The sequence below is a fragment of the Triturus cristatus genome, chromosome 12, assembly GCF_964204655.1.
Source record: "Triturus cristatus chromosome 12, aTriCri1.1, whole genome shotgun sequence".
NCBI lineage: Eukaryota > Metazoa > Chordata > Amphibia > Caudata > Salamandridae > Triturus > Triturus cristatus.
In genome coordinates, this window is record NC_140595.1 from 308401766 (window position 1) to 308429637 (window position 27872).

Here is a 27872-nt window from a genome sequence, read left to right on the forward strand (position 1 = left end):
TGACTTCAACCCGGAGGCCATTTGACCATTTACTCCTATGAAGGGCTGAAGTAAGTCTGTTTTGAGGCAAGAGGAGTGTACACCTCAATAATTGACATGAAGTACATGTACGAGTTACTCCATGGGGGGGGGGGAATTCCTGTGGAGAAACAAAAAAAATCACTGCAAATGCCTTTTGCCAAGCTTACTCGTTCACCCACTGTACAAGCAGGGTGCAAACACACCCATTGACCCACACCTTTGATCTGAGCAAACTTTGTACATTTAATTATTACGTGTCCATGTTCTTTTATTGAAGTTTAATATTCTGCGTACCTCAATAACTAAACGGCAATGTTTTAATAACATTGAACATGCTGAGAAGTCATTAAATCGCGCCAAAATGTGAAATCCAAAATCTAACAAACAACGAGCCTGCCAACCTTGTTTAAAAGTCCCACAGTGTCATCTTGTGGGTCTTCCTTGTCTCTAAATCTGTATTCTCCATTGTACAGTTTATTGTCTCTTACCCTTTTGCTCACAGTGCCTTCTCTTGACACATCTGCAACCTCTCTTTTGCAAAGTTGGCCGTTTATTTGAAAACGCTAACAAAGTCATGGCTTTGTGTGCCAGATTACTACAGTGACATTCTGGGCCGGACTGGGATCCCAAAGCAGCCCTGGCAATTTCGTCGGACCAGCCCCCGCATTTACACCCATTGGGCTGGCGACCGTTTAATTGCAGCCGCACCGGAGTACTTCACAGGTCTTCAAAAGACCATTTACTTGTGAATGCGGCTTTTGTTGTCTTTTCACCCCCTCTTAGAGCCACTCTGCCTATGGCTGAAAGAATTAACCCCCTCCCCCCCCCCCGAAATCTTTTTGCATCCCCCCCCCCGTAATTTGGCTCTAGTTGCCCGCATGCTGGGGGCCGATATTGCAGCACTGCTGCAATACCGGCCCCCAGTAACAAAACAGGCCCCCAACCTTCCAGCCTCCCAGGGAAATGCCCAATGCCCCGCTACGGCCAGTCTGGCCCAGGTGACATTCTCCATTTATTGGAAACGTCACGTGGTCCAGGTTATCTAGGTGAGACCATGGTCACGCACAAGCCTGTTGTCAGGGATCTTTTTCATTCTTACCGGCCTGCCTGCCATCCTGGATGAATGCATGTTAATACACATGCCCAAGGAATTTAAACTCGGAAAGGTACTCCTTGAACCTCAAAGTCAAAGTGTCCGTGCATTACTTAGGAGCGAAGTAAAATGTTCATAGCTGTTCAATAGGTTTATTATCTGTGGTGTCAGAGTGCATGCAATTCCAAATGTCCCGGTGCAACAGGTACTACAGGTGAAGGCTAAACACAAAAAGTGAACAATCATGCAATAAAATTCAGAAATTTCATAGCAAACTTAAAAAGTACCAAACAGCCTTGATGTTGCTCAAGCACAACGTAGCAGCAGTTAGAATCACAGTTGTATTTCTGTCCTTAAACAAGATGGCTGACAAAGGATTAATGCGTGTTATTAAGGGCAAATATTGGCAAAAAGCCATGCTTTGTCATGGGGTTTGCAAAACGTCATTAATGCGGAAGCCTCCTGGCCCTCCTCAATCTAAAAAAGAATTGGCTAACAGCAGAAGTATTTTTTGGTCTCTAAAAACAAACATTGCCATAGTAGTCCCTGGCACTTTGTGTGCAGATGTACTTACTCCTTGTAAAAGAAAATAAATGCTATAACTCACAGAGAAAGTTAGCCAATGCCTGAAATGGGTTGATAAATTGCCCCAAGCTGTATGCTGTAAAGGACAGAAGAAAAAATTGAATAACACAAAAAAGACCAATGGATGAAGAGAGGTTGAAATAGGTTTTCATAATGTGCATTATAGTGAACTGAGAAGCAAAAAACAGGTCTACAGACTGCTGATGTGGGTCTTCAGAACCTTTTCAAGCTTGAGAGAGAAAAAAAAGCTTTCACTGGTTAAATGTTTATATAGCTTTGCAACTGAAAATAGTACTTTTTTTTAAGTCCATCCATTTATGCACTGAAATCATTTTGTGCAAAGCAGTAGACCTAGAAACGACTTCACTTTGTGTTGGTAAAACACCATAGTCGGCACTCATGATGAGGAGAGTGCTTGACTGTCATGGAGCCTTGCAACGGAAGAAGAACATGGTTGTTAACATTGTGGCATCTGCAAACGAGAAACTTTGCAAGAAAGAGAAAAAAAAATAACATTCTGGGAATTGTTCAAACATCCCCATGGGAGAAAATAATTGTGGCAATGTGAATGAAGTTATTCTGCCGCCTTTTATCCCACAGGGAATCACAACGCGGTCGTTACAACGGCCGCGTTGTAAATCTGCATACCATTACTCTGCAAGTCAGAACGACGACTTGCGGAGGGGTGGGCGCTGGATGTTGGAATAGTATAATTTACTATTCCAACTCCAGTCTGTGCGGACACTAGGGAAGGTGTTGGATTTTAAATCCAACATCCCCCCCCCCTCGCCCCCCTCCGCAAGTCGTTGTTCCGACTTGCGGAGTAATGGTATGCGGAGTCACAACGCGGTTGTTGTAACTCCCTGTGTTTTAAAAGTTTCGGGGTAAACATTGTTTACCATTGAGCAGGGAACGCACTGGTCTTTACTTTCACTTTTTTACACTTCAACTAAGAAAATGCATATCGCAGCAAACTGATAACAAGCATTACTGATAGTTTGAGGTATTGACGTTGCAAATAATAATGCAATGCCAGTGCTCATATTTTCAGTAATGCAAGACCCTAGTGCATTGCAAATGCTTGTGTAGTGAGCCTGGAACCAGTATGGTATGTCTCAGTGCAGTACCACAAGCTGCTCCTAGAGGTCCCTAGTGAGCAAGTCACGAGCACTGCATGTCTGGGTGCAGTACCGCAAGCTGCTCCTAGAAGTCCCTAGTGAGCAAGGCACCAGCACTGCATGTCTACAAAGAATTTAATAACACATCTTTTAGTAAAGATGATTTATAAATTGTGTTTGAAAATGCCACTTTCAGGCCTTTTCTTGATTAACTATTCTGTGTGCCTGTGCCTGTGCCTGTTTGTGGATTGACTGTGTGGGATTGGAGTAACAGGGGATGGGGATATGTATGCACTATAGACAGCCACGGGGGGGGGGCGAGTTGAGGTGTGCCTGGCCCTTCCCGGATGACTCAGGGCTGAGCATAATAGACCTTGGTTGCAGTAAGAGTAGTGGCAGGAGTTTTCCTTTCACCTGAATAGGGCTTGTCTCCCTTGAATAATGCTGTCTACACCCTCTGTGGTCATACTGCACCAATGAGGTCAGAACTGGTTTGGACTGGGCTCAAAGACCCTGGCACAAAGAAGAACAGACAAAACGGGGTATATGTAGTGGACCTTAAAACTCAGAATGTTAGATCACTTCTGGGCTCAAGAGGGACCTTTGCCAAGGAGAAGAGCTGGAGAACTGTGAAGAAGAGTACTGCCCCTTTGCTGTGTGCTGTGTGGGGTTGGCCTGCAGTTGCAGCGTCTGCCAAGGAAAGGGCAAAGACTGCAACTTTGCTGAGAAACCTGCTTGAAGAAGAATCTCCAAAGGCTTGTGTGTGCTGGCCTCCTGTTCTGAAGTCTGAGGGGCACAAAGACTTCACCACCAGCTCCCCTGAACTATACTGCTGAGAGTTCTGACCTGCCTGGAGGTGCCTGTTCCAGTTTTGGGCCTCTGGAAGTTGTTCCTGCTGTTGTGAGCTGGAAGAAACCTAATAGGAGCAAGAAAACCCATCCCAGACGCCATCAACGACGCCGCCGCCGCGACATGCACTGAGGCCAGGGGCACTGCTAGTGAAGTGCACAGGGCACCGCCCAGCCAGCACCACAGCTCCGACACCGTTTGACACCTGCCAATGCCTGCAGTTATCAGCCATCCTGATGCCAGCACTCGCAACAACTCTGTGACCACGAGTGTCTGCATCCAATTATCGCAGTGCTGATAACCACCAAGGGTGACTCCACGACTCGCCGCCTTCGCATTGTCTCACCGGAACCGACGCCTCACCACCAACCAACTGACATCTCCTGTCCTGGATTCGACACGTCACCTCCTCGGAGACACGATGCCTCGCCTCCACCTTGGCAGCCAGGAAGCCAGCCTTGACCTCTGCATCGATGCCTCACCTCCATGACGCCGTGCATCGTCATACACTTCATTTTCCAAGGTACTGTTTGTTTGGGTGTCTGTGTGACTCCGTGTCTGATGCCGCGCACCTCGTGGTCGGTGCCGTACATTGGATTTATTGGTGTCACAACGTCCTAATAGCCCCAGGTGGAGCTATTTTTTTTCTACAAGCTTTCTTTTGGAAATACCTGTTTTTAACCCCTTGAGTGCCCCGCCCTTTCCCCGCCCTGTGCCGGCCCTTTCATTAGCGGGCGGGGTTCATGACGAGATAGTCTCGTCATGGGCACAGCGCAACCGCGGCCCATGACGAGACCATCTCGTCATGGGCACTCAAGAGGTTAAGTACTATTTTACTACACGTACGTTGGATTTTTGTTGTTTTGGTATTGTTGAGTTTAGATAAAGATACCATAGTTTTCTAAACTGGTGTGGTGTCCGTTTGTGGTGTTTTCACTATATTACTGTGTGTTTTGAGTACAAATACTTTGAACATTGCCTTTGGGATAAGCCTCTCTGCTTGTGCCAAGCTACCAAGGAGGCGAGCAGGGGTTATCTAAAGTGTGTATCCCCTTACCCTGACTAGAAGCAAGGGTCCCTACTTGGAGTAAGGCTCCTACCTCTGCCAATTAGAGACCCCCATTTCTAACATTTTCAAACACCACCTAAGTTATTAAACATCCAAAAAATGCCATTCCTATGGTGTTCGAAATGAAGTCAAAACTACAGTTGTGACTATGACTCTGGATATATGTATGCTTTTATATACCTATCTGGGTAATATACATGCATAATTGTTATGTTACACTACAGATTCAGCAACAGCCACTCTGCAGTATTGAAAAAAATGACTGAAATTTGGCAGTCGCTTGGGGATTCAGAACAATATAAGCATTGTGGAAATGTTATCAAATCTTTTGTTCATCCATTACAATGAGAGTGAAAAAAAAATGTTCCTCCTCCAATCTCTAATTAAAAAATCTGCCTGCAACTGTAGAAAAAAAACGCTGAGCGTGATTATAAACTTGGCATGAAACTAGAACTTTACGCTTTTTTATTTTGTTTAAACCCATTCAGCATTTTTTTAGAGATATTTGTCAGGAATTGCTCCACGGGTTCATCAGCTAGGGAATGCTTGTATATCTTGTGCATTAATTCAGACATGTATTAGAGTTGATAGTCCTGGGGTTTTCTATGGTCAGAGGCTTTACAAACATAACATTTAGAAAAAGAAGTCCCATTTAATGAGGGAATATTTTCTCCTGTCTCCGGACCCTGGGACTGTCAGCAACTGAAACTTTAGGTGGCGATTACAAGTTGCCAGAAATCAAAGCCTGCATCTTGGAATTAAGTGTCGGGACTATGGGGGCAGACAGTATGTGGGAGTACCCAGAGGAGACATACTGTCCCCCAAAATGAAAAAGCACTATTTATGATGAGGGGTTATACATGGTTCAAGGTTCACAAATTATTTTAAATTCTCATTTTATATTAGAAATGCTGAAATAAATAATAAAAAAAAGACTATTCACAGTACAACTGTGCAAGTTCAACCACCGTGAGCAGTATGAAGAGAGAGAAAGTTAGCCTAGGTGGCACAAAAGCATTAGTATAATCCCAGGGGCATCTTAAGGATTTATGGGGCCCTGGGCCAAACGTATTTTGGGGGCCCCTGTTCGGAACAGCTTTGAATTTATGATCCAGTTTCAGCTCCTCTATACCCTCTTTGGCCAGGACACGGACAGTGCACACTCGTCCAAATTCTGAATGTATTTGCATCTAATATTCAGGGATAGTGATGTGTGTTTTCAATATTGTAACACACAAGCAGCTCACTAAGGTTACTGCAAGTAATCTCTGTGACACCCTCACATTTCTCATATGTGAGGTCCTGTTTTGATCTAAAATAACTTTTTTTATGGATGTTGCATGAAACATAAACACAATGTTTCTCTGCAAAATGTTTGTAATAGGCTCTCACACATAACCCACCTTAGAAATAAATTTAAGGAAAACGGTATTTATAAAAATATGATTAAGAAATTATTCATTGCCATCAGGGCGAGACTCTGTGCAGAACAGAGGTGGCTCTATCAGGGGATACCCTGAAAGGCTGGGGCCCTGACCTAGAGCCCACGTTGCCCATGCCTTAAAACGTCTATGTTTAATGCATGCTGCAGTTTGGGGAAGCAGCCAGCTACCTTTTCTGCTCCACACACACAGAAGTAAAGTGGACAGTGCAGCAAATAATTAATGGTTGATGAAATGTTCACCTTTTTAATGCAAACTATTCAGACATCAATGCTTGATGGGCAAAAGAAATTGCATTTGTTGTTTTATTGGCTGTAGCATAGCCAAGTAAGTGCCTCAAGACCTATACCACCAATTGAAGCACCTGTAAAGTGGCGGTGTCAGTAACTTTCTGCTGACCCTGTTATTTTATCATAAGGTGGAGCGTTATAGCAGCGGTGTCAAAGACTAGGGGTATGTGATTGTCTTCAATATGCGCTGCATGCGGGTGGGCAGATTTTGGGACATGTTGTTAAAGTTGGCGGTCCTAATGACTAGCACTACACTATTAGGAAAAATATGGGATCCACCCTTTTTTACCAGAATCCACCTAGTCTGACAATGTATTTCATAGGTGCTCTTGTGAGACAGAGTCTTGTGAGCAGCCGCTGTTGCAAAAAAGATGCATCCTTGAAACTTAATATGGAGAGTGGGTTTAAGGTGCCCATTAGTACGGAAACTTAAAAGCAAGCATGAATCATGAAAGTACTTGGAAAAAACACGGAGATTGCAAGGTGTGTGTTAACTTAAACAATTCTGATTGTTTACTCATAGTATTTATCTACTACCTTCCTATGTTGACATGTGGCTTTGAGACTGTAGGTCCCCTGGTTTGCCTTTGTTTTTGCTCTTTGTGGATTTAACTAAATGAACAATAGCTTTATTTCTTTGAAGATGGATGTACAGAAGTTCTCTAAATTTTTAGATAACCAATGTTTCTCAATAAAAAAATCCCTAGTGTTCTCACACAGGGAGTCTAATTTTGTTTTGTTGAATAAACCTCATGTTCTTTCCTTTCAGGTTCAATGTTATGATTATGATAATGACGGAGGACATGACTTCATCGGGGAGTTCCAGACATGTGTACTTAAGCTGTGTGAAGCACAAGATAGTAGATCAGTAAGTCTCTTCATAAAGTTAACAACACAGAGTAATTATAACACAATTGAAATATAAGCTTATGTCCATTTTTTGTTACTCAGCAACAGATGTGCATGCCTTCAACGCCAGCTGTAGTGTCATGTACATTTGAATATATTTATGATTTGCGTAACATGATAATGAATAACCTTGGAAAGCCTAATAATAATTCATAGGGATAGTGGTTGCAATATTGAAGGAATAAGCTTTGTTAATAACAAGCCAATAATCAGAATGAAATCCCAGTTGCTTGACATGTCGGAGGGTTGGTATAATGATAGGCTGATCAATTGAGATAAGGTATTCCTCCATATGAATAAATTCCTGATGAAAGATAAGGTATTCCTTCTTATGAATACACCGACCTTCGATAGAACTGGCCAGGCAACGATAATTGATTATATTTTAATAAATGTTGAAATTTGGAATAAGGTTGCGAAGTTTTCTGTCCTCCCCCGTGATGAAAGTGACCACAATCCATTGGTCGTAACCCTAGATAGCCATGTAGTGGAAGTAGGGCAAGACCTGGAATATCCGCTACTAGACAATTTGATAGTGGTTGAAAGAGGGAGAAGAATACGCTGGGGCTCAATAATCCAAGCTCCAGAAGTAATGGTGGATATGTATACTAGCATTATTCCCTTGTTAGAAAAAGCAAGTCTTGTCTCTGGAAGCAGTGCTAGTTTAGAATCCAATGAAGATCTAGGCAAAATCCACCTTGATATGGTTGCATGCCTGGCGGATTTTTTTTATAGCAGTAAGCCCAATAAGAGTAACCATCGCAGAGATAAAAAACCCTGGTACAATAGGTCATGCAGGGATGCGAAGAGAGCCCTGTTGTCAAGCCTGAGGGGTGGGGGGGGGGGGGGGTATGCAAATAAGGGAAGCAAGGGTGTTTTAAAAAAAAAATCCCTTTAGCTGCAAATCTGAATGGGAAATGGAAGGATGGCAGGCTACTAAGAATGCCATGGACGTTAAAGACACAAGAGCTTTCTGGAATTTAGTCCATAGCGGGAAAATAGAGGGTAGGTCTACCCTCGAGCCTAATATTGCTGAGAAAGCCTGGCGTCTTTATTTTAAAGATTTATATTCAAGCACCTATAATGGACCTAGTGAGAGTGGGATATCGGCTTGTTGTCGTACCTTTGATTCCCTTGGGGATATACCTACCTCATGTACCTTGGCTGAGGTATTATCTGCCTTAGCCAAAATACTGCCAAACAAAGCTCCTGGGCTGGATAGAATCCCCGAGGACCTGTATAGAAATGAACAGACTGTTTGGGCCCCATACCTCCAGACATTATTTAATGCCATTCTTTATGGCATGTCACCCCCCCTACGTGGGCTGTGGCAGAGATCATTCCTATTTATAAAAAAGGGTCTCCCATAAAACCGGCAAATTACGGGCCAATCAGCCTTATCGATGTAACCCAAAAGATTTTTGCCAGAGTCTTACTGGGAAGACTCCAGGAATGGATGGAAGACCATAATATTTTAACTCCTTTACAGGCAGGCTTCAGGTGTAAAACATCTACTATAGATCAGTTGTTTAGGCTTCAATTGATCTATTGGAAGCATATCATTTTGGAGGGTGGTAGTCTGTACCTTACGTTCGTGGATCTCAAATCGGCGTTTGACATGGTGGATCGTGATCAGCTGTGGGGAATCTTGCTGGATATGGGAGTACCACCATATCTCTGCCACCAGTTTAAACGCCTCCACGAGGGAACATTCGCTAGGGTGAGGTTCGGCAGGAATGGGAAATTAACGGCTCCTTTCCCTGTAGGAAAGGGGGTGAGGCAGGGTTGTGTGCTTGCACCAACCCTTTTCTCACTCTTTCTCAACGGGCTAATAGGAGACCTTCTTGCCGTTAAGGACATTGACTCCCCAAAACTAGCCAACCGCAAATTTCCTGCCCTAATGTTTGCGGACGACACCCTGCTCCTCTCGAAATCACCAATGCGGATGCAGCGTGTATTAGAGGAATTTAGTCGGTTTTGTAAAAGGAGGAATTTGGTAGTAAATATTAAGAAAACAAAATATATGGTCTTTCACGCTGACTCCACAAACTGTCCGCACCCAGGAATGGATGATGGACCTTTGGAAAGGGTTCCTATCTTCGATTATTTGGGCCTCACACTAAATGACAAAATGGGGTGGGGACCCCAAATTAAGAAAGCTAATTTAAAGCTAACTCAGGCAGTCCGGGGGATTTTAAAGGTTTACAAGAGATGCGCCCTAAAGATTAAAAGCCCGCCTGTAGAAATCTACAAGGTTCAAGCTAGGGGGGCAACTATGTATGGGGCCGAACTTTGGGGACATAACTTAGTTAATGCCCTCACTATAACAGAAAATAATTTTATGAGACAAATTCTGTGTTTGCCCAAAAGTACTCCTTTAACGCCACTAAGGATGGATTTGGGCATCCTTCCTATTGCAGACCTAAGTGCTTCACGCCCACTGCTTTATTGGCGACGGCTGTGGAGTACGCCAGAGTTAGGACATTATAGAGAGGAATTAAAGGCTGTAATGTCCACTGTGGGGGCGGGTAGTATCCCGTGGTTCTCCTTTATCAGAGACTCATTCCGTGCGATAGGAAGGGAGGACCTATGGCCGGCACCAGAGGAGTCATGCCCAGCTATATCAAAAAAATCCTTGGTTTGTGTACTGAAGAAGTATAAACTGTCACACATTTTACAGACCGCTAACTGTTCTAGTTTAACCTATGGGTTCCTGGACGTAAAACAGCAATATAAATTGGAGCAGGTGTTGTATTTTTTTCAACCGCCAACAGCAAAAAACAGTTTTTGCAATTTAGATATGGGACGCTGCCGCTCCATGCACTTCCCAACAAATGGGCAGGCGCTACCACCACCCACCTTTGCCCAGGGTGCCTAGTAGAGGAGGAAACTGTAATTCATGTGTTGTTCTTCTGCTTGGCATATAAGTGGGCAAGGTTAAAGTGGGTTACTCAACTGTGTAGGAACCTAGGTATTAGAAATTATAAGGAATCCTACAGGGTTTTAAAATCTGATACCAACCCGGTTTTTGTTTTTGCAATTTCTAAGTTCCTCTTTGCAATGTGGTGTAAGCGAAGGTATCTATTGAAAAACCGCTTTGAGAATTAGTAATACCCGCTCCCCCTTGTCAACTATTGTGACCTTAGTTTTGGCAAAAACCTAGCCTGTAAGCGTAGGTATTTTATCAAACAACTGATACGAGATCTATTAAGACGTGTTTTTAATTGGCTGCTACTGTGATTTAGGTTTTATATAAAAACATAGGCTGTGAATTTCCTTTTAACTTATTTAGTTTAATTTATATTTTTAATGATTGGTTTGCACTGACTATATTTCCCATAGTGATGATCATTATTTTATTCCCCTGTTTCCCAATGAGTGATTATTACTGCTATCTATGCTTGTACTATTTTATAATAAGTGGTTCTTATGACATTGTATTCTTTCTTGATATTAATTTTAAGTGGTTGTGTATATGTATGTACTTTTATGGCCGCAATAGCCGAAATAAAGTTTCATGAATGAATGAATGAATGAATACATTCCTGATGAAATTGATCATCATCAAGCTTGATTTGTAGATATTTGTAAAGTTGTAAGATAGCCAAGACAAGTTACAGACAAATGACCCTATGAGTACTAAATGAAAACATGATATTTAAAAGAAAGTTGAGAATGAATTATGAAGAATGTATACATTTATTGTTAGAAAATAAATTACTATTGGGCTTTCGGCAATGTCAACCCACAGGAACATATGCCTTGATCTTCTATGGTGGGATAACTAAGCAGGTTATTTTGCTGCTGGATTCTTATAACCACAGACTCCTCACCTTTAGAATATTCCCCAGGTACTCAGTGTGGGCTTCGTTGCTCCCTCTGAGGTAACAGAGCGGGAATAAGCGGCGCCCCTCTGTGCCACCTTAGGTTATTTTATTTTTTTGCGCCTTTGAATGTGGATCAAGAGCGCCACTCCCACTTTTGTTGATCTTTCAACGACTCCCTAAACAAAATCTAGTGTGCAAGGAAACCATGCCTCCTCTTAAAACTACAGGCTTTAAACCATGTTGTGACTGCAGAAAATAGACGTTGGTTCCAGACCTGCAGGAGGTGTTTCTTTGGTGTTTGGACTCGGGGCACTACTCTAACTCGTGCAATGAGTGTGCCCTCATGGACCCAAAGCCGACCCAGGACCTTGAAGTGACACTGTACATCGCTAAACATAGGAAGAAGTCCGGGGCTTCATGTAAGTCCTGTTCTTGCTCCAAGTCGAGGGCAGAGACTGACTCTTGTGGCCTTTCCTGTGAGAAGTGTTCTTTGCAGTCTAATACCTTCCATAAGTTGAAGTCCAAGCAGAAAAATAAGAAAGCGAGGCGGGACTCAACCTCATGCTGCCACTCTCTATCAAAAGAGAAGTCATGAGGGTGTAAGGTGCCAATCGATCTTGTCCCCAATCTTGAGTAGAGGAATTGATCCTGCAGTTGATCCTGATGTGGTCAAGGTCGTAAGGAGGCCTCACTCCAACCCTTTGACACTCTTTCAGTACCCTCTGGCATGCATTTAGGCCACAAGGATTCACATGATCCATCAATTGAATTGCTGCAGGCGAATCCATCCTTGGTGCCATCTAAAACACTTGGATCCATCACAGGTTCAGCACCGACTCCAGAGCAGATTTCCACCCTGGCTCTGAGATCCACATTGATCCTTCTTTCATCGATGCTGGTCCTAATGCCAGAGAAGAATAAACTACCAACTCTGATGTCCAATCAAGAACTGCTGTTGACTCGACCCTGACCTAGGTCACGCACTCAATTCAGTCCAGACCACCTGCCTGCCTTACAACCCTAGTCTGAACGTTTGCTTCCACTATCGCAGAGATGCCCTCAGATACACCATTGCCGTTTTGGTTCCAACTCTGGCCAGAGCTGGCTACTATTCATCAGTGATGATGAAGGGCTGGGATTGATTTACTCCACCATTATGAAGATGGCAGTCTTTAAAGGATGCTACAGGTAGCAAGTGGGCTTGATACTTTCCCTGATACAGTATTGGATTCACTTGTCTGGCCCCTAATGGAAGAGAGTGTATTTTATGCTGTGGTATATTGACGAGCGTCTAAGGTCCTGGACTGTTAGACCTGTCATCCTTGGTGTCTTCTTCCCCCAAACATTTTGCCTTTTCCTTCCTGTTTTCTGCATTTAAATGTTTGCTGGCATTAGGACTCTGTGCATGTTACCACTGCTAACAAGTGCTAAAATGCTTTCTCCCTAAACATGGTACAATTGGCTTACACCTGACTGCCATATTTAATTTACTCATAAGTCCCTAGTATATTATACTGCATATACCCAGGGACTGTAAATTAAATGCTTCTAGTGGGCCTGCAGCACTCATTTTGCCACCGACAGAAAGTGCACTTTAAAACATGTCTCAGGCCTGCCAATGCAGCCTGCGTACAGTTTTAAGCTACCAATTCGACCTGGCAAAATAAACCTTTTGCCAGGTCTAATCCTTCTTTTTTAATACATGTAGGTCTCATCTAAGGTAGGATCTAAACAGCCCATAAGGTAGGGTGTATTGTATTAAAAAAGTAGGACATGTGTTTTTAAGTTTTACATGTCCTGGTAGTGAAAAACTTCTAAATTCATTTTTCAATACTGTAACACTTATCTCTCTCTTTGGATAACGTTGAGTTATCATATTGCATCTAATAAGTGTTAACGTTTGATTAAGAACAGTTAGTAGTGTCAAATTTGGACTCATTTGAATTTTAATATAAATTACTCATTAATGATAAAGTTGGATTTTAAGTCACAATTCTGAAAATACCACTTTTAGAAAGCTGGTATTTTCTTTTCTCAACCATCTTGTGCCTGCTGCCTGTTTCTTGGGTCACATGACTTTGAATAGCCAGGCAGTTGGCCTTTGTGTATTCCTTGCAGACAGTTAGACAAAGGGATACTAGGTGTTGGCAGAATTGGCCATCATGCCAGAATGGTGGAGGTGGAGCTGTGCCCTGCCCCACTGACATTTCAAAGGACTGCCTGCAGCACACTCACAGATGATCCTGACACTAGTCCTTGTCACCTCAAACTTCTTAAAGCCTTGGCAGGGGATAGGAAAAACTTTCCAGAACCAGATGTGGGAGTAGCCAGGATATCACCCCCACTTCAAAGACTGCAGCCAGGTGTAAATATGCTATGTCCTCATCTACCTCGTAAGTCCAATCCTGGACCGGTGGAAGACTTCAGAAGCACTGCCCTACTACTACCAGAGGACTGCCCTGTGGCCGGAGGCCTGCCTTGTTCTTTAGAGGACTGTTCTACTACTTGAAGCCTGCCTTGCTACTTGAAGGTAGGAGAATCATCTCATTGAGCCGAGGACTATCAGAGTGACTCCAATGGCTAGTTGGCTTCCTACAGGGACATCACAGCTCTAAGAGACCTCAACCCCTGCACCTGGACTCTGCCTGGAGTGAGATTTAACCCTCTGCGGTGCCCCCCAGGTCCTAGACCCTTTGAAGTGGTGTTAGAAGTGCTGCACCTGCCTAACCCTAAAAGTTGGGATTTTGATGAAATTCTGGGAAAAAGTGCCAGACAACTGTCAGAAGACTAGGACCTTCTTTTCAGACGATCTGCCCAAAGTGCATCACCGGTCTGCCTGCCTTTGCAGTAGCTCCCGGTACGTTCTTCTGCACAGCAGCAAACCCTCTTCAGCGGGACCTCCGAGTGACGGTATCCGACCTCCTGGAGTCCTCTTCAGCTATGGCTTGCAGCTTCATCCCAATGGAGGTTTTTGATTTCCCCAAAAAGTTGTCCAAAGGTAACAATCTAGAGTAGGCTCGAGGGCGACAGGCTTCCTATTGGTGACGACCCACTTCTCAGCCTGGAAATCCATCTTCTCCTACTCTGAGCCTTTTCCCACCATTATTAATCGCTTCACCAAGACTTGCCTCCTCAGACACGGCCTGCTGCCTTGCCCTGCTGAACTCTACCTTCTCCTGGACTATTGCCTCGAACGTTTTAAGTCCGAAGGTAAACCGAGGCCAGGCGTAATCCACCTAATGTATCCGACCAATGTTTCATTGCAGTTGCCCCTAATTTGAGACTTTGCCCCCAGTGTTGCGGAACCAGATACCCTTGGTTGGTGCTTTGATCTTTTAGGTGCTAGATTTAACCAACAACTTTAAAAATGTACAATTCTGGTACTACTGAAAGGACTTAATTTGTTTTGGTGTTATTTCATTTATTAAAATGTTCTCTATTCTTCTACATTGGTTTGGTATTTTTCTAGTGTTGTGGTTTCACTTTATTACTGTTTGTGTACTACATAAATACTCAACACAGTACTTCTAAGTTAAGTCTGACTGCTTTTATACCAAGCTACCAGAGGGTTAAGCAGAGGTTAATTCAGTGATGTTTGTTATTCAACCTCACAAGGATTGTAGTTGTTTCTTAAGAAGGGTTTTCATCCCCCTCAAACAAAAACCAAATGTATTATATGGACCTACAACTGCCTTCACTTAAAGTCCAGACAAATGTCTTTACAGATGGTTTGCAAACAGGGCCAGCCTAATCTGAGCCCTTGGTTTGGTTCAATGAATCCCTTTCTGACACCTTAATGGGCCTTTGGGCCGAGCCCTGTTCTCGTCCACTTGCCCTCTCTACACCTTCCTGCCTCTCCTACACTGAGTTCTGAAGATCAGGAACAATCGTTCCCAAACCATCCTAGTAGCTCAAACATGCACAATCTACACCTCCGTGCATAGAGATTGAGAAGCAGAAGTTGATTGCGTTTGATTTACCACCTGAGGTTGTAGATGTTGTTTTTGCTGCCAGGCTTCTGCCTACAAAGTCCATTTATGCCGGGCACAAAGACAAATTTGTTGACAAGTGTGAAGTTCACAAGACAGATCCTTCATAAGCCAAATGTTGGATGTTTTTTGCTCATTTTGTGTTTGCCCCAGCAAGGCCTTTCAGTGGTCACTATTAAAGGTTATTTGTCAGCCCTACCTTTTTTCATTTGCCGGACCAACTGTCATTATTTAAATTACTTGTGATGCAGTTTAATAAAAGTTTAACACACGTGTTCTCTCCCAAACCTTTTGTGATGCCACAGTGGAACCTTAAATTGGTCTTGACATTTCTCATGTGTACTCCTATTGAGCTGATGTGTAGTTGCTTGTTGCATCTTCTGATCTTGAGGACTGTCTTCCTCATTGCGATCACTTCAACATGTCATGGGACCTCCAGGCTGTACCCATACAACTGCCCTACACCACTCTTTCTTCAGATAAACTGGTGTGAGAACTCAAGTGACGTCTTGCCGAAAGTCATGACTCCTTTCCACATTGAAGTGTACAAAAATGATGGATGGAATGCTTGAATTAATTTAATGGCTCATCAGTCGGGAATAGCTTGGTTCCAGTGGCACAGTGTGCACTGGATCAACATCTGGGCATATCATATCAGTCCCACTTATGGCATCACACTGAAGTATAAAAAATGTGATGGATAGAATGTTCGGCGTAATCTCAGCCACTGGTAATTACTGGGGCTGCATGCCAATCCTTTTTTATTTTGCACATCATGCCACTTCACTTTAGGCCATGTCATATGCAAATCAGCCATTCCACATTAGGCAATCTTTAAAAAACACTCTCTAGGCTTTTACATCAGTCACACCAAAGCCCACCGGATGAATGATGGTCTTATTGCAGGGTCCTCTGGGGGGAGGAAAGGAAATGCTGTGAAGAAAAGGACTCTGTTGAGTTTGATTGTCCTCTTCATTATGATCTGCTACACTCTGGACAAAAAGCAGCTTCTGGAAGGTCTGAGAGAGTTTCTTTCACCAGGGCTAAGGATGCCACTAGTGTGTTGGCACACGGAGTGCTTGCCTCAACATCTCTCAGGCCGGTACATGGGCGCTGGTGCACATGTTCACAAAGCACTGCTGCTTTGACAACCAGTGGTGATGGGATGCACATTTCGCCCATTCAGTCCTGCTAAACATTTTTGTCTGACCTCACTCCACAGATTCTCCACCTTCAGGTGGTACTGGTTTGATATCTATTCTGTGAATCTGTGCGCAGGAGGCTCCATCAGAAAAACAAATTTCCTCATTCTTATGCCACCTGTGGAATGATCTTTTTTTACAATCTGAAAAAAGGTCCCAAATTAGCGATCTGCACACTGGTGCCAACAATTGTTTTGTGCTCCGCATCTGAGGGTGCGTAAAATGTCTTGCTAGAAATTACGCTGGCATACAGGGGTGCGGCTTGTATAGGTTTTTGCTCCGCCGTTCCTGGGGTTGAGCAAAGCACACGTGGAGCCACAGGATGCCTGCAGGAGCACGGCAGTTAAAAGTTTCCACATTTAGTCTAGCACATTGGGAATGTTCTAAAGGTGCGGAATCTGCGGTTAGAGTATCCACCAGAAAGAGTCTCATTAGAGGTAAGTAATTTGATCTTTTTGCACACTAACTACTTTGCAACCCCACCTGCAATTTTTCACTACAACTAATGAGCTAATCTGTTTTATACAAAGGCATGTATACAAGAAATTGCTGAAACTCCTGCATCATTCATGTTTGAGGCAGCATAACTCCATCACTGAATTAGCACTCATTTAATGCTGTCATTTTATTTTGAGAGCAGCCTGCTCCTTAAATTGATTGCTTTCCCATATAAAAGTTCAGTGAATGGCTCTAGGGACAGTAAGCAGTGGTTTCAAGGACCACTCTCTGCTCCCCATACCAGCAATAACCATCACAAGAGAGAGGGAGAATATCCCTTGAGAATAGCTTCCACTTTGCAAATTTCTGACCCACCTTCAGTAGCTGGTAATAGATCAGTGGTTTGTGAACACAATTGCGGTCTCGCAGTACTGATACATTGCATAGCGGAACACAAAATGGACGGAGACCCCCATTACACTCCAGCTTTGCTTTTCAGTGTGGGTTTGCCAAATGCACTTCTTTAGTCAGAAAAACATTTCTGATTCACAATGTGCCCTTCGTACATTACAACCGTGTTGTGGTTGTAAAGCGTGTTATTGCGCACAGCGCAAGCTTTCAGAGAGCAAAATTGAGTCAAAAGAGTTTATTGAAAACTGAATTGTAATTAGGGGGTAGAAGCTTTTAATAATACACCCCAATTTCTTCTTGAAAGAAAACCTCCTTGTGTAGTAGTTAAAAACAGATATTTAAATGAATTGTGAAAGAAATGTTTTATGGATTATTTCCTTTACTGCCTGGTGTGAAATGACTGGATCATGAAATACAAAAGTGAGATTACGCTGAGCAATAAAAAATGGAAAGTGAGAATAATAGGTAAGAATTGTTTGGTCTACGGGGGGGGGGGTTGATTTCTGCTATGCCTTCGTCTTCAAATAACTAGCCATGAGATCACCCACAATTTAAATTTGATGAACATTATTTTAATATTTATTGAATAGGTACCACGTGAGCCATCATTCTTAGGATTATTTGAATTAAATCAGCCAAGCATCAAACAACCATGAGCACTTTTGCTGGAAAAACATAGATTTGATTGAAATGTCGCCATGTTTTCTAACTCTTATTGCTGAATAGAATAGATATTTTTTTAATTCAATTATATCCTGGTGTCAATTTTTTTCTGGATAGCAGAATCCTATCCACTCGCGCGATGGCGGCCTTGCAGAAGATGTACTGGATATGACTGTGTCTCGTGACATGCCACATGACCCATAACTTAGTTGATATTGTGTATAGCTGATGTAATCAATATGACGGTGTGCGTGACATCCTCCCATGTTACCCTTAGATTAGTTCTGGGGTCTCCAACCCTTTTTAGAGTTACTTATGATCTATGAAAAATAACCACAACTACTAATCCTAGTAATGTTGTAAAACAACATCAGACAAGTTGACATTAGTGGCAACCACTTGCAAGATTACTAGCAGTAATCACCTCAGTTCATCGGGCATGGTTGCAAGCAGTAATCTATAGAAGACTTTGTTAATGTGGAATGCCGCTTGGTGAGTAATACATAACAGCCATAGCAGAATGTCCCCAAAACAAAAGTAATATTCTTAGTAATGTCTCCGAAGCGCCTCATGATTTAATACTAAAAAAAACAACTTTAAATAGATTTTTTAAATTCTGTCATTTTTTCTTCAAACAGCAGCTAATGAGTTTAGAAAAATACACATATTCTCGTGTTTCATTTGGGTCTACATATATTAAATCAGCAAACCAATACCTTCTAATTTAGTAGGCTGGGCTGCGCACAAGAGGGCTCCTTACAGGTGGTTTGAGAGCTGCCAGCAGCTCACAAGATACTCTTTTGAGAAGACCGGCTTAGTTACTATAGTGCATATCTCATTTGCATCTGGCATTTCTTGTTACCCTTTTTTTTATATACAGTTTAACTTTTCAGGTGTAGAGTTTGTGCTAGCCAGTGACCATGTGCCATGGCAGTAACAACTTTGCTTCGATTAGTCTACAACTCATGTCTCTTGTGGCTTGTAGCCAGGGCCGGCTTTAGCACTGGTGGCGCCCGCTGGGACAATCATTTTTGACACCCTCACGCCCGCCTTCTCAGATTCTCTCCCTACCACCGGGCAAAAGTGCCCCATATCTTTCAAATCATAATTTATCGCTAACCCCTACACAGGTTGGCGCCCAGTGCGGCTGCACCAGTCGCACTGCCCTAAAGCCGGACCTGCTTGTGGCCAATATCAGCTTGCATCAGACTTGTTTAGAAATCTCTCTCTCTCTCTCTCTCTCTCTCTCTCTCTCTCTCTCTCTCTCTCTCTCTCTCTCTCTTACCAATAAACAGCTGAACCTGCTTTTCATGCCACCAGCCCTCTCTGTTTTTCCCCGTACAATATTTGTTTTTCCCTTGAAAAAGATCAACCGCATTGGATAGCTCAGAATAGCATTTAAATAAAGCCCTACGTGTCTTAAAAATGAGCTAGAACTCCAAAGTCATTTAGTACGGCCTCCCAGACCCATCAGATCACCGCATCCCAGGACCGAGCGGCCTCTTGAAATGTCAGGAACACATACATTTCCCGGGGAATCTCAACAGGAAACAGAAAATGGAAGGGAGAAAATAAAAACGACTTAAAACCGATTGGCTTTTCGTAACGAGTTGTTTCGTTGAGAAAGACAGCTGTAACTGAGTATGTCAAATGACGAAAAACATGTTTCAAAATATTTAAGTACAATTTTATTTCTGTAGACGTTTGGTCTAGAGCTACAATGTCTCCTCATGGACGCATCTTGGCACATCTAGACCTTTTGATAACAACGTGATGAGGCTTGGGTAATCAGGCATATAGGAACCATGGCGCCCCGCCCCCTCCCCCGGAGTTATAAATGTGTCTATTTACATTACTGACCATCTCAGCCATAATCCATCTAATGACACAGTTAGAAAAGTTGTAAACGGAAGCATGCGTTCTCTTATGTCCCTTAACAGTGACAGTGAAATGTCATTTTAGGAAAATCAAACCCATATACACATCTATCACACAACAAATGAAAACATGATGCAAACAGTAAAACAAGCCACCTGATTGGTTCTGACAAAACGAGTGATACAATCTGTATTAATTTAAAGAAATAAAGAAAAAAACATCGAAAGAGAGACATAAGTTTATGCTTTGAGGCTACAGGAAATGGATGCAAGGAATAAGGAACAGGAGAAAACAGATATGAAGAAAGGGGATGCGAAAGGGATGTGGCGAGTGCGGAAAAATGCAACGAGCTAAGTAGAGAGTAAACTAGGTAGACAGGTGATAGACAACCGAGAGGCAGAACAAGCAGGTGGAAAAGAAAACCCGCAAGATAGTGATGGAGAAGGCGAAATAGAAACAAGGACAGATAATGAGAAAATGCCAGAGATATACAAATACAGAGTGTGACAGTATTGACTGCGAGGCACATAGGCTAGCAGATCAAACCGACTGACATGAAATAGAAGGATCATTTTTAATAGCAAGGGCACATTTATAATCACTGCCCAGCGCCTCGCTGTAGCCCGTTAGCGGCTGCGATTTTGCTCTTTTTAGATGTAGACCCTCAATAATGGGAAGTAGCTGGGGTTCAGGGCCCCTTTCTTTGGCAGCAAGAAGATGCCAGGCACATCTCAGATGATTACTGGGAGATGTGTGCAACCCCTTCATCTCCCTGTAATTGCATGACCTATTTGTGGCGGTATTGACCAGCAGAATGGGCGGCAAGCCAATTACTGCATTTTTGACGTTGCGCGCAGTTATCGCTCAGATAGTAACAAGGCCTTATTTGGAGCTTAAAACAGCACAAAATTCTGTTAAATGAAAAAAACTTCGTAATTGGGGTGTGCCAAGTATGCTGTATTATTATTTAACAGAATTTTAGTTTAATGCATGGTAGATTTAGTTTTCATTTGAGATAAAAACATTTTTTTAGTGTTGTGTTGGTTGCGTGTATGCTTATGCGACGCCTCAAATGACTTCAGAGGTCTTTGTCTAGCGTGAATGTGACCAAACCTCCCACAACCGCTCATTTGTACACTATCGGTGGCTAAAGTAAAACATAATCCCACAGGAATCATCTGCTAGGGAATAAGAGCAAAAGAGAAGAAAGGCGAAATCAATGAAAGGTCGGCCATCTTTGGTGAGGGAAAATGTCTCCATCTACTAATGATTAAAAGACCAGCGAACCGTTTGTTCACAAGGAACTTATGACCATTCCATCCTGGGTTATCTGCGTTATGTTGCTAGGTTATTTTCTATTATGCAATAATGAAACTGTCCCTAAGAGGGATTTCATGTTATACTGTTCTTATGCAATCTCCTCTAATGCAGTTACGAAACTGTTCCTATGTGAAACTTCAGGTTAAACTGTTCTTCTGTAAGCTGCATTATATAAAGCAGACACATATTTGTTCACGATCTATAAAACTGCAGATAGAAAAATTGAAAGACTGAGCGAGACCAATGACCTTAAATTGCATACTCTTAGACTAATACACTATTGTATTAAAGGATGCATAAACATTCTGTGAAACAACATTTCTGTAGAGTATCTTGTGTTTTGTGTCATCTGATGCAAAAACACCCTTATTGGTTGAGCTTTTGCACCTGTCTAATTCATGGGAGTGAAATAATGGAGGCTAACGTGCAAATGGCGTTTGGATCCATTTTTCAGGATATTGCCCTTGTATACTAGTTCTGTGAGCAATTACCTTCAGCTAGGATCTGATGTTATGCAGAAATACAGGAATGAGTGCAATTTGGGCTTATGCCCTAGTGTGTGCAGTTGTTCTAACAGGCACAAATACCCTTTGTGCTCCTGTTTGGTACTCTTACTATGGCCTATACATGTTACAAGAAAATACCAATAGCAGAAGCCATATTTAGACACACAATCATTTTGGGAGAAACTTGAATTCAGTTTTATATGTATATTTTCCAATTTTTCTTTCAGAAATGTACTTTGTACGACTGTATATATTTGAAGTGACTAGTCAGCATAGTCAGCCCTTTTCTTGAAAGATGATATATGCTACAATAAAATGCTACAATAATACATGGGCAAAGCTTTCCATTTATTTTGAAGACTGAGTTGCATAATACCGAATGAATGTGGAATATATATTCTAATATGTGGGGAGACATGTTGCACAGCAGTGTAGGCACTCTTTGGCTTAGGCAAAACACCTGAAGCATTATTTGAATTTCCTGACACATTCACCACTCCTGTGATACTAATGCCTGATTTACCACCATGGCTATAATTTAAGAGCAAAGCAATGCCAGGATGTATTGCAAAGAACAATACAACTCAACATGACCTAAAGTGGCCAACGCTGCAGTCCCAAAGAAAGAGACACAAAGAGCACTGAGTATTAAACTGCTGGGTATGTTGGATTTTTTGTTTTAGAAACAGATTGTCTGGCTACTCTGCTGGTTGAGAGGCTAGGAGTGCCTATATATTACAAGAAACAGGGCAGCATTAGAAATTTAATTAAGTATGGTGCCTAAAAAATATGCTCCTATTATCACTCCTCTTTCTTCCCCCACAATTAACTTCCTGTCTCTTTATCTCACTCTTACAGGTTATTTTTCATCCCTGCTTCGTACTTTTGTTACTGTTTCCTAGCTTTTTGTTCTTCCTTCCAGCTCCTTTTCTGACTTTTTTGAAAGTGTATCAGGCTAGCAGAAGGATCAAAAGGTGTAATGAATTATCAGGAGTTAAGGAAGAAAGCACTTAACAGAAGCCTTTGGGCCCCCAGATAGGCATGTGGACTCTGAATTCCTTGTGGAACTATCACTTTTCAGGATGGAATCCTAGCGGAAAGGTAGAGTTTCTCTCCCTGTCTATGCGAACAAGCGGAGAGGAACGATGTCCGGCCAAGTGAATGAGTTCATTGAGCCAGGCGCAAGAGGATGTCAACATAAGACACGCCATCAATTTAAAGTCCTTAAAGAGCACTCGAACCATTGCATAGAACAGGACAGATTGTTACCGAACTCTACCCACACGTGCCCAGGTGTCTTAGAGGTCGCAGATCTGAAGCAACAGTAATGCAGTTTAATCACTACACAAAGCACCCTTGTATGAAGCATACATTTTCTTTAGTGGCAGCTTCTAATGAAGGAATCAGTTGATGGACATAGTACTCCACTCAAATTTACAAATCAACTCTCAACTTCACCTTCCCATACTGTTGAGTTCACATGACAGGAGCAGATTCAAGCTTAGGAATACCCGAGTGTGCCATGTTTCTCCTGCCACTCCCCCGTCTCAATGCACTTTGACTGCAGTGAACCCCTGACATTTGTTGTTCAACTTTCTCCACTGCATATGGCTGCCCTACTTTGCATGGCACACACTTGGTGTGGTCCATGCTTTAGGGAAACTGACATATAAGTGGATCATTCAATATTCACTAGGAAAGGAGGTGGGAGATGACTAGGATCTTGGCCAAAAGAAATAGATACAATGAATGTAATGAAAAGGTTGACCTTACAACAGCTTCGATGGTATTTGTTTTCAAAAAGGCTAACCACAAAGGTTCCACTGTGGAAGTGCATTGCAGGTGCACACCTTAGAGGTGGAAGCAGAAGCTGCAACCAATAGAAGAGCACTCTTCCTCATGACATTTGCTTGTGAAAACAGGTATGCAAATTTTGAACAATGATTGGATTTTTATGGGAAGCCCAATTTGCAAACATGATATAAATCACACCCTGAATGTAAATCTGACCTGTTAAATCGGAAAGCTAACAACTTAAAACAAATTCACGTTGGTGATGTCAAATTTGGACAAATTTTTTCATTTGTGGGTTTCAAACTATTTCATGGTGTAAAAGTTTCTCTTACTGATTTATATGCACCCGAATTATGCCAAATGTTACTTCCCCGTAGTCTGTTAGCAAATAGTTGAAAATCATTACTGACAATATAAGGAGTGAAGTTGTTCCCTACTGCCAGAGCTCCTCGCATTGTAGATATCTAGATGAGCCATTAAAGCAAGGATGTAAAATCTAGAAGTGTGTCTTACAAGTAACCTTTTCAGTGGGCGAATGCTGCTTAAGAATATTTTGCGGTAGTTCTGACTGACATGATGAAACAGACAAATACATCTCCAAAGGGCAGAACCTCACCCTTGAGTTTAAATGGGTAGTGAAATTGTTTTCAAGCCATAATTGGCTTGAAAAATATAGGTGCCTGTGTGTGGAGCAACAAAGATGTTTTGCATGTCCAGATCGGTGTGTGTCACATCATCACCGACAAGCAACGGTTAGTGGTGCTTTGGAAATGGTGTTAAATGTGGCATATGGCAGTGGTACCTGAATCATCGGTGGCTCATTCTTTTGGCACTATTTTCTATTTTGTAAATCCAGAGAGGGCCTATGAGGACATTGTGCAGAACAAAGCAATACATCTCCTTGTGTAACGCTTGGAGTCTGCCAGCCCTAGAGATGTGACTGCAGTCGATACAAGCATTGGCAATACCAATAGGTCTTGCCTATAAATGAAAGTGCCTCCTCAGTCATTGATGGGTTTAGGTGCTCAGTTAACCATCACACATATACCCTGTGACTCATCCTTGCACCCCATGCATCCATTTATCCACCCACTAACTCACCCTTGCATTCACCCACTTACACAAGCACAATAAAATACACATGCAAACTTCAAAAACATATGAAAGATATATTAAACGGGTAGAAGTAGAAAAAAGTATCCACAATGCCGCCTAAACTTATATTTGCAATAATAATTACAGTTAAACCAAGAAGTGGAAGTCGTCTTGTAAAGATATTGTACATAGTATATCATTGTTTTAGTTCCAACTTGGTCATCACGCTTAGAACCAACTTGTTAGCCATCTTGGTATGGTAAAACGATGATACACTACAGTTCCCAGGTTTAGATACAGTGGCTATGCAGGGTGCATTGCACTGCAGATGACATGAGAAGCAAGCTGTTAGCACTGTCTGGGGAGCAGAACAATGTACTAAACATTTGAAATAAAAAGAGTGGGGGGAAAGCAATCAAAGATGACCTATAAAAGGAAAAAAATGAAAAGCTAAGACTGGCCCACCAGCATTGACACTAAGGCATAATCATTTTTATGCAGATGGGCACGTCTGATCAGACAAATGCTGTCTCCTAAAAGTTCAAAAACCCAATGGCTGAAGTAATTTCACACATTGTCCAAACGTGTAAATGACACTCCTACTGACCATGGCAGAAGTGGGCTGACCCAAAGCCTCCCTATATATGTACATGTATATACATTTATTACCTACTGGCGGTCGCCAGTAGGTAGTTATAGTTAGGACCACGTTTCCATAGGAAATCCGCAACATTCTATTTTGAATAACTTTTGCGCCGGTCGACGAATCCTCGCGAATTTTTCAAAATAGGTGGGGCGCTACGCTCCGCTCCTACCCTGAAAGTCTCGGGGGGATTCGTCAAGTGGGGGCTGAGATAAAAGGGGGGTCCCAAAACGCATTTTTCCCATGCATTTTTCCATAGGACCTTTAGACACAGCTACAGCCCGAACGGCTGAACAGAATTACTTGAAATTTGGCAGAGAGGTAGTCCTCAGGTCAAGGAAGTGCCTTTTGTAGGTTTGGTGTAAATCTGTTCAGTAGATTCTGAGAAAATAGCCTTTAAATCAATATATATATCTGAGCCAGCTTACGGTGCGCTTACGGTGCGCTTACCGTACGCGTACTGTGACGTGCGCGAGCGCGATTCTGATTGGCTCTTAGATCTTAGTAAACATTCGAATCGGCCGAAACCAGGAAGCGGCGGCCGCCATTTTCTCTCTCGCACTGAGAGTGTGGATTAAAATACAAAGCACAAAAACCTGTAAAGGGGCTGTTTGGACAGCTCCAAAGCACCTAGCCATGTTGAGGGAGTCCCCAAAGATCCCCCGAAGCCAAAAACTAAATTTATTTTTTTTCGCTAATTTCGCCGATTACGCTTACCGTACGCGTACGGTAAAAAAAGATTCCCAAAAAAAAATTATCCACACTCTCCCCAACCCGTGTGCAAATGGTGCCCGAAGGGCACCATTTGTGCATGACTTTATAACAGGTGTGAAAAATTAAAATATTACCTTTCAAAACGAAGTGCATCATATGTCCTCCATGTGCGCACGGTGCGCGAAGCGCATCGTGCGTACATGGCCCATCTAGCGTAACGTGGGCACGCGTAGCGCACCGCGTGCCCACCGTGCGTGTACGGCACTAACTGCGTAAAGTGGGTGCGCGGTGTGCGAAGCGCACCGCGTGCTCATTGTGCGCGCACGGTGCGCGAAGCGCACCGTGCGCGCACGGAACGAACTGCGTTAAGTGGGCGCGCACGCCATGAATGGCGTAAAGTAACTTAGCATTTAAAAAAACGTACAAATTCACTGAAAAAACCATAGGTTTCACACACGTTATAGTTAGGAATTAGCATTTAAAAAACCTTGCAAATTCACTGAAAAAACCATAGGTTTCACACATGTTATAGTTAGCGGAAATTTTACTGATAAAAAACCAATGAAATTCCCCCGTTATAGTTAGTGCAGGCAACTATAACTCACGCGACCGCAATCTTCTGCTGATGACATATGTGTCTTTATGAAAAAAAAATATTTGTAATATATGTATAGCTAAAAATTTATGGAAGAAGACATGGGCAAATAAGTGTCTAAATACAGTATTAGCATCAGCAGAGGATTGCGGTCGCGTGAGTTATAGTTGCCTGCACTAACTATAACGGGGGAATTTCATTGGTTTTTTATCAGTAAAATTTCCGCTAACTATAACATGTGTGAAACCTATGGTTTTTTCAGTGAATATATATATGTATGTATGTATTTTTCATAAATTATTTTACTTACATGATACTGGCAACTAAGACTGTTAGGCCTACCTAAGAAACTCTAGCAGTAATTATTGCAGTGAACATCTTCCCACAAGGCAACCATCGGTATTCCATATGAAAATAACAAATATGTACTAAATTAGGGTTGATGAACCAATGTAAAATCCCTGCTAAGAAATCCTGACAAAGAGGGATATAGTACACTAATCTGTAAATTTCAATGTAAGTAAGTCATACCTACTGACTGTCATAACTTTTAATAATAAACAGATCAAACCTTTTGAATCCGACATAACTTTTCCCAATGAATTAATAAGACCAATAGCTTTTACCATTGGCTTGATACAAAAACCAATACAGGCCTACTGAAGTGCACATAAGCGGGCAACCATTGTGCACACAGTTAAAGGAATTGCAAATATGTACAAAACTGCAGTTGGCAAAACAATATACAACTTCTCTCAAAAGGGCCTAGCAAGGATTTTCACAGTGTAGATCTTCTATCCCGCCGGTTTGTCACCAATATCAAAACTGTTACCTAGTATGATAATCTGTGATAGTCTGTGTAAGAAAATACCTTTCCTCAGTCGGTAATAGAAAGTAACACCAGTCCACCCTTGAATGCATATTGACTTTAACATATGCTTTTCACAATAAATCTGTCAGGCCTAGAGGCTTCATCCTAATTTTTCACAACTAACAAATCAGACAAAGTCTTGATCATTGGCTTGGCACCTTAACCAACTCAGTTCTGCTGTACTCAGCATAAACCTTACCACTAGGCAAAAAAGTACATTACTGTAACTCTTTTTCATACAATGTCTACCCAGGCAAATGCTGTACCCAAGTGAACCAGCATGTGGTCAGAGCCACAGAGCCATTTTCAGTAGTATTGCTGAAAGCTCTTTTCTGTTGATCACACAAGGTCTGTGGGCAGCTGCGTGTCAAACTACACATACAAATGTGGAAATATGCCCCTCTCCCCCTCACTTTACCACAGAGAAAAGAAACCAAACCATATTATTATTATTAGGAAAGTTTATAAAGCGCCTGGTTACGCAAAAGCGTGTCCCCGCGCTACACTTGCAAGAACTCAGAACAGAGGAGAGGAGGGGTTCAGTTACATT

At 42.4% G+C, this 27872-nt stretch overlaps 1 protein-coding gene across 2 annotated transcripts in view; it reads left to right on the plus strand.

Annotated features, from left to right (window-relative positions):
• The window catches only part of CPNE2 (copine 2), an 816058-nt gene that overhangs the window by 506242 nt on the left and 281944 nt on the right, over window positions 1-27872 (plus strand). For both annotated transcript variants that reach the window (XM_085639480.1, XM_085639479.1), the window contains exon 8: window positions 7237-7335. In XM_085639480.1, coding sequence (XP_085495606.1) covers window positions 7237-7335 — 99 coding nt within the window. The remainder of the gene's footprint in view (window positions 1-7236; window positions 7336-27872) is intronic.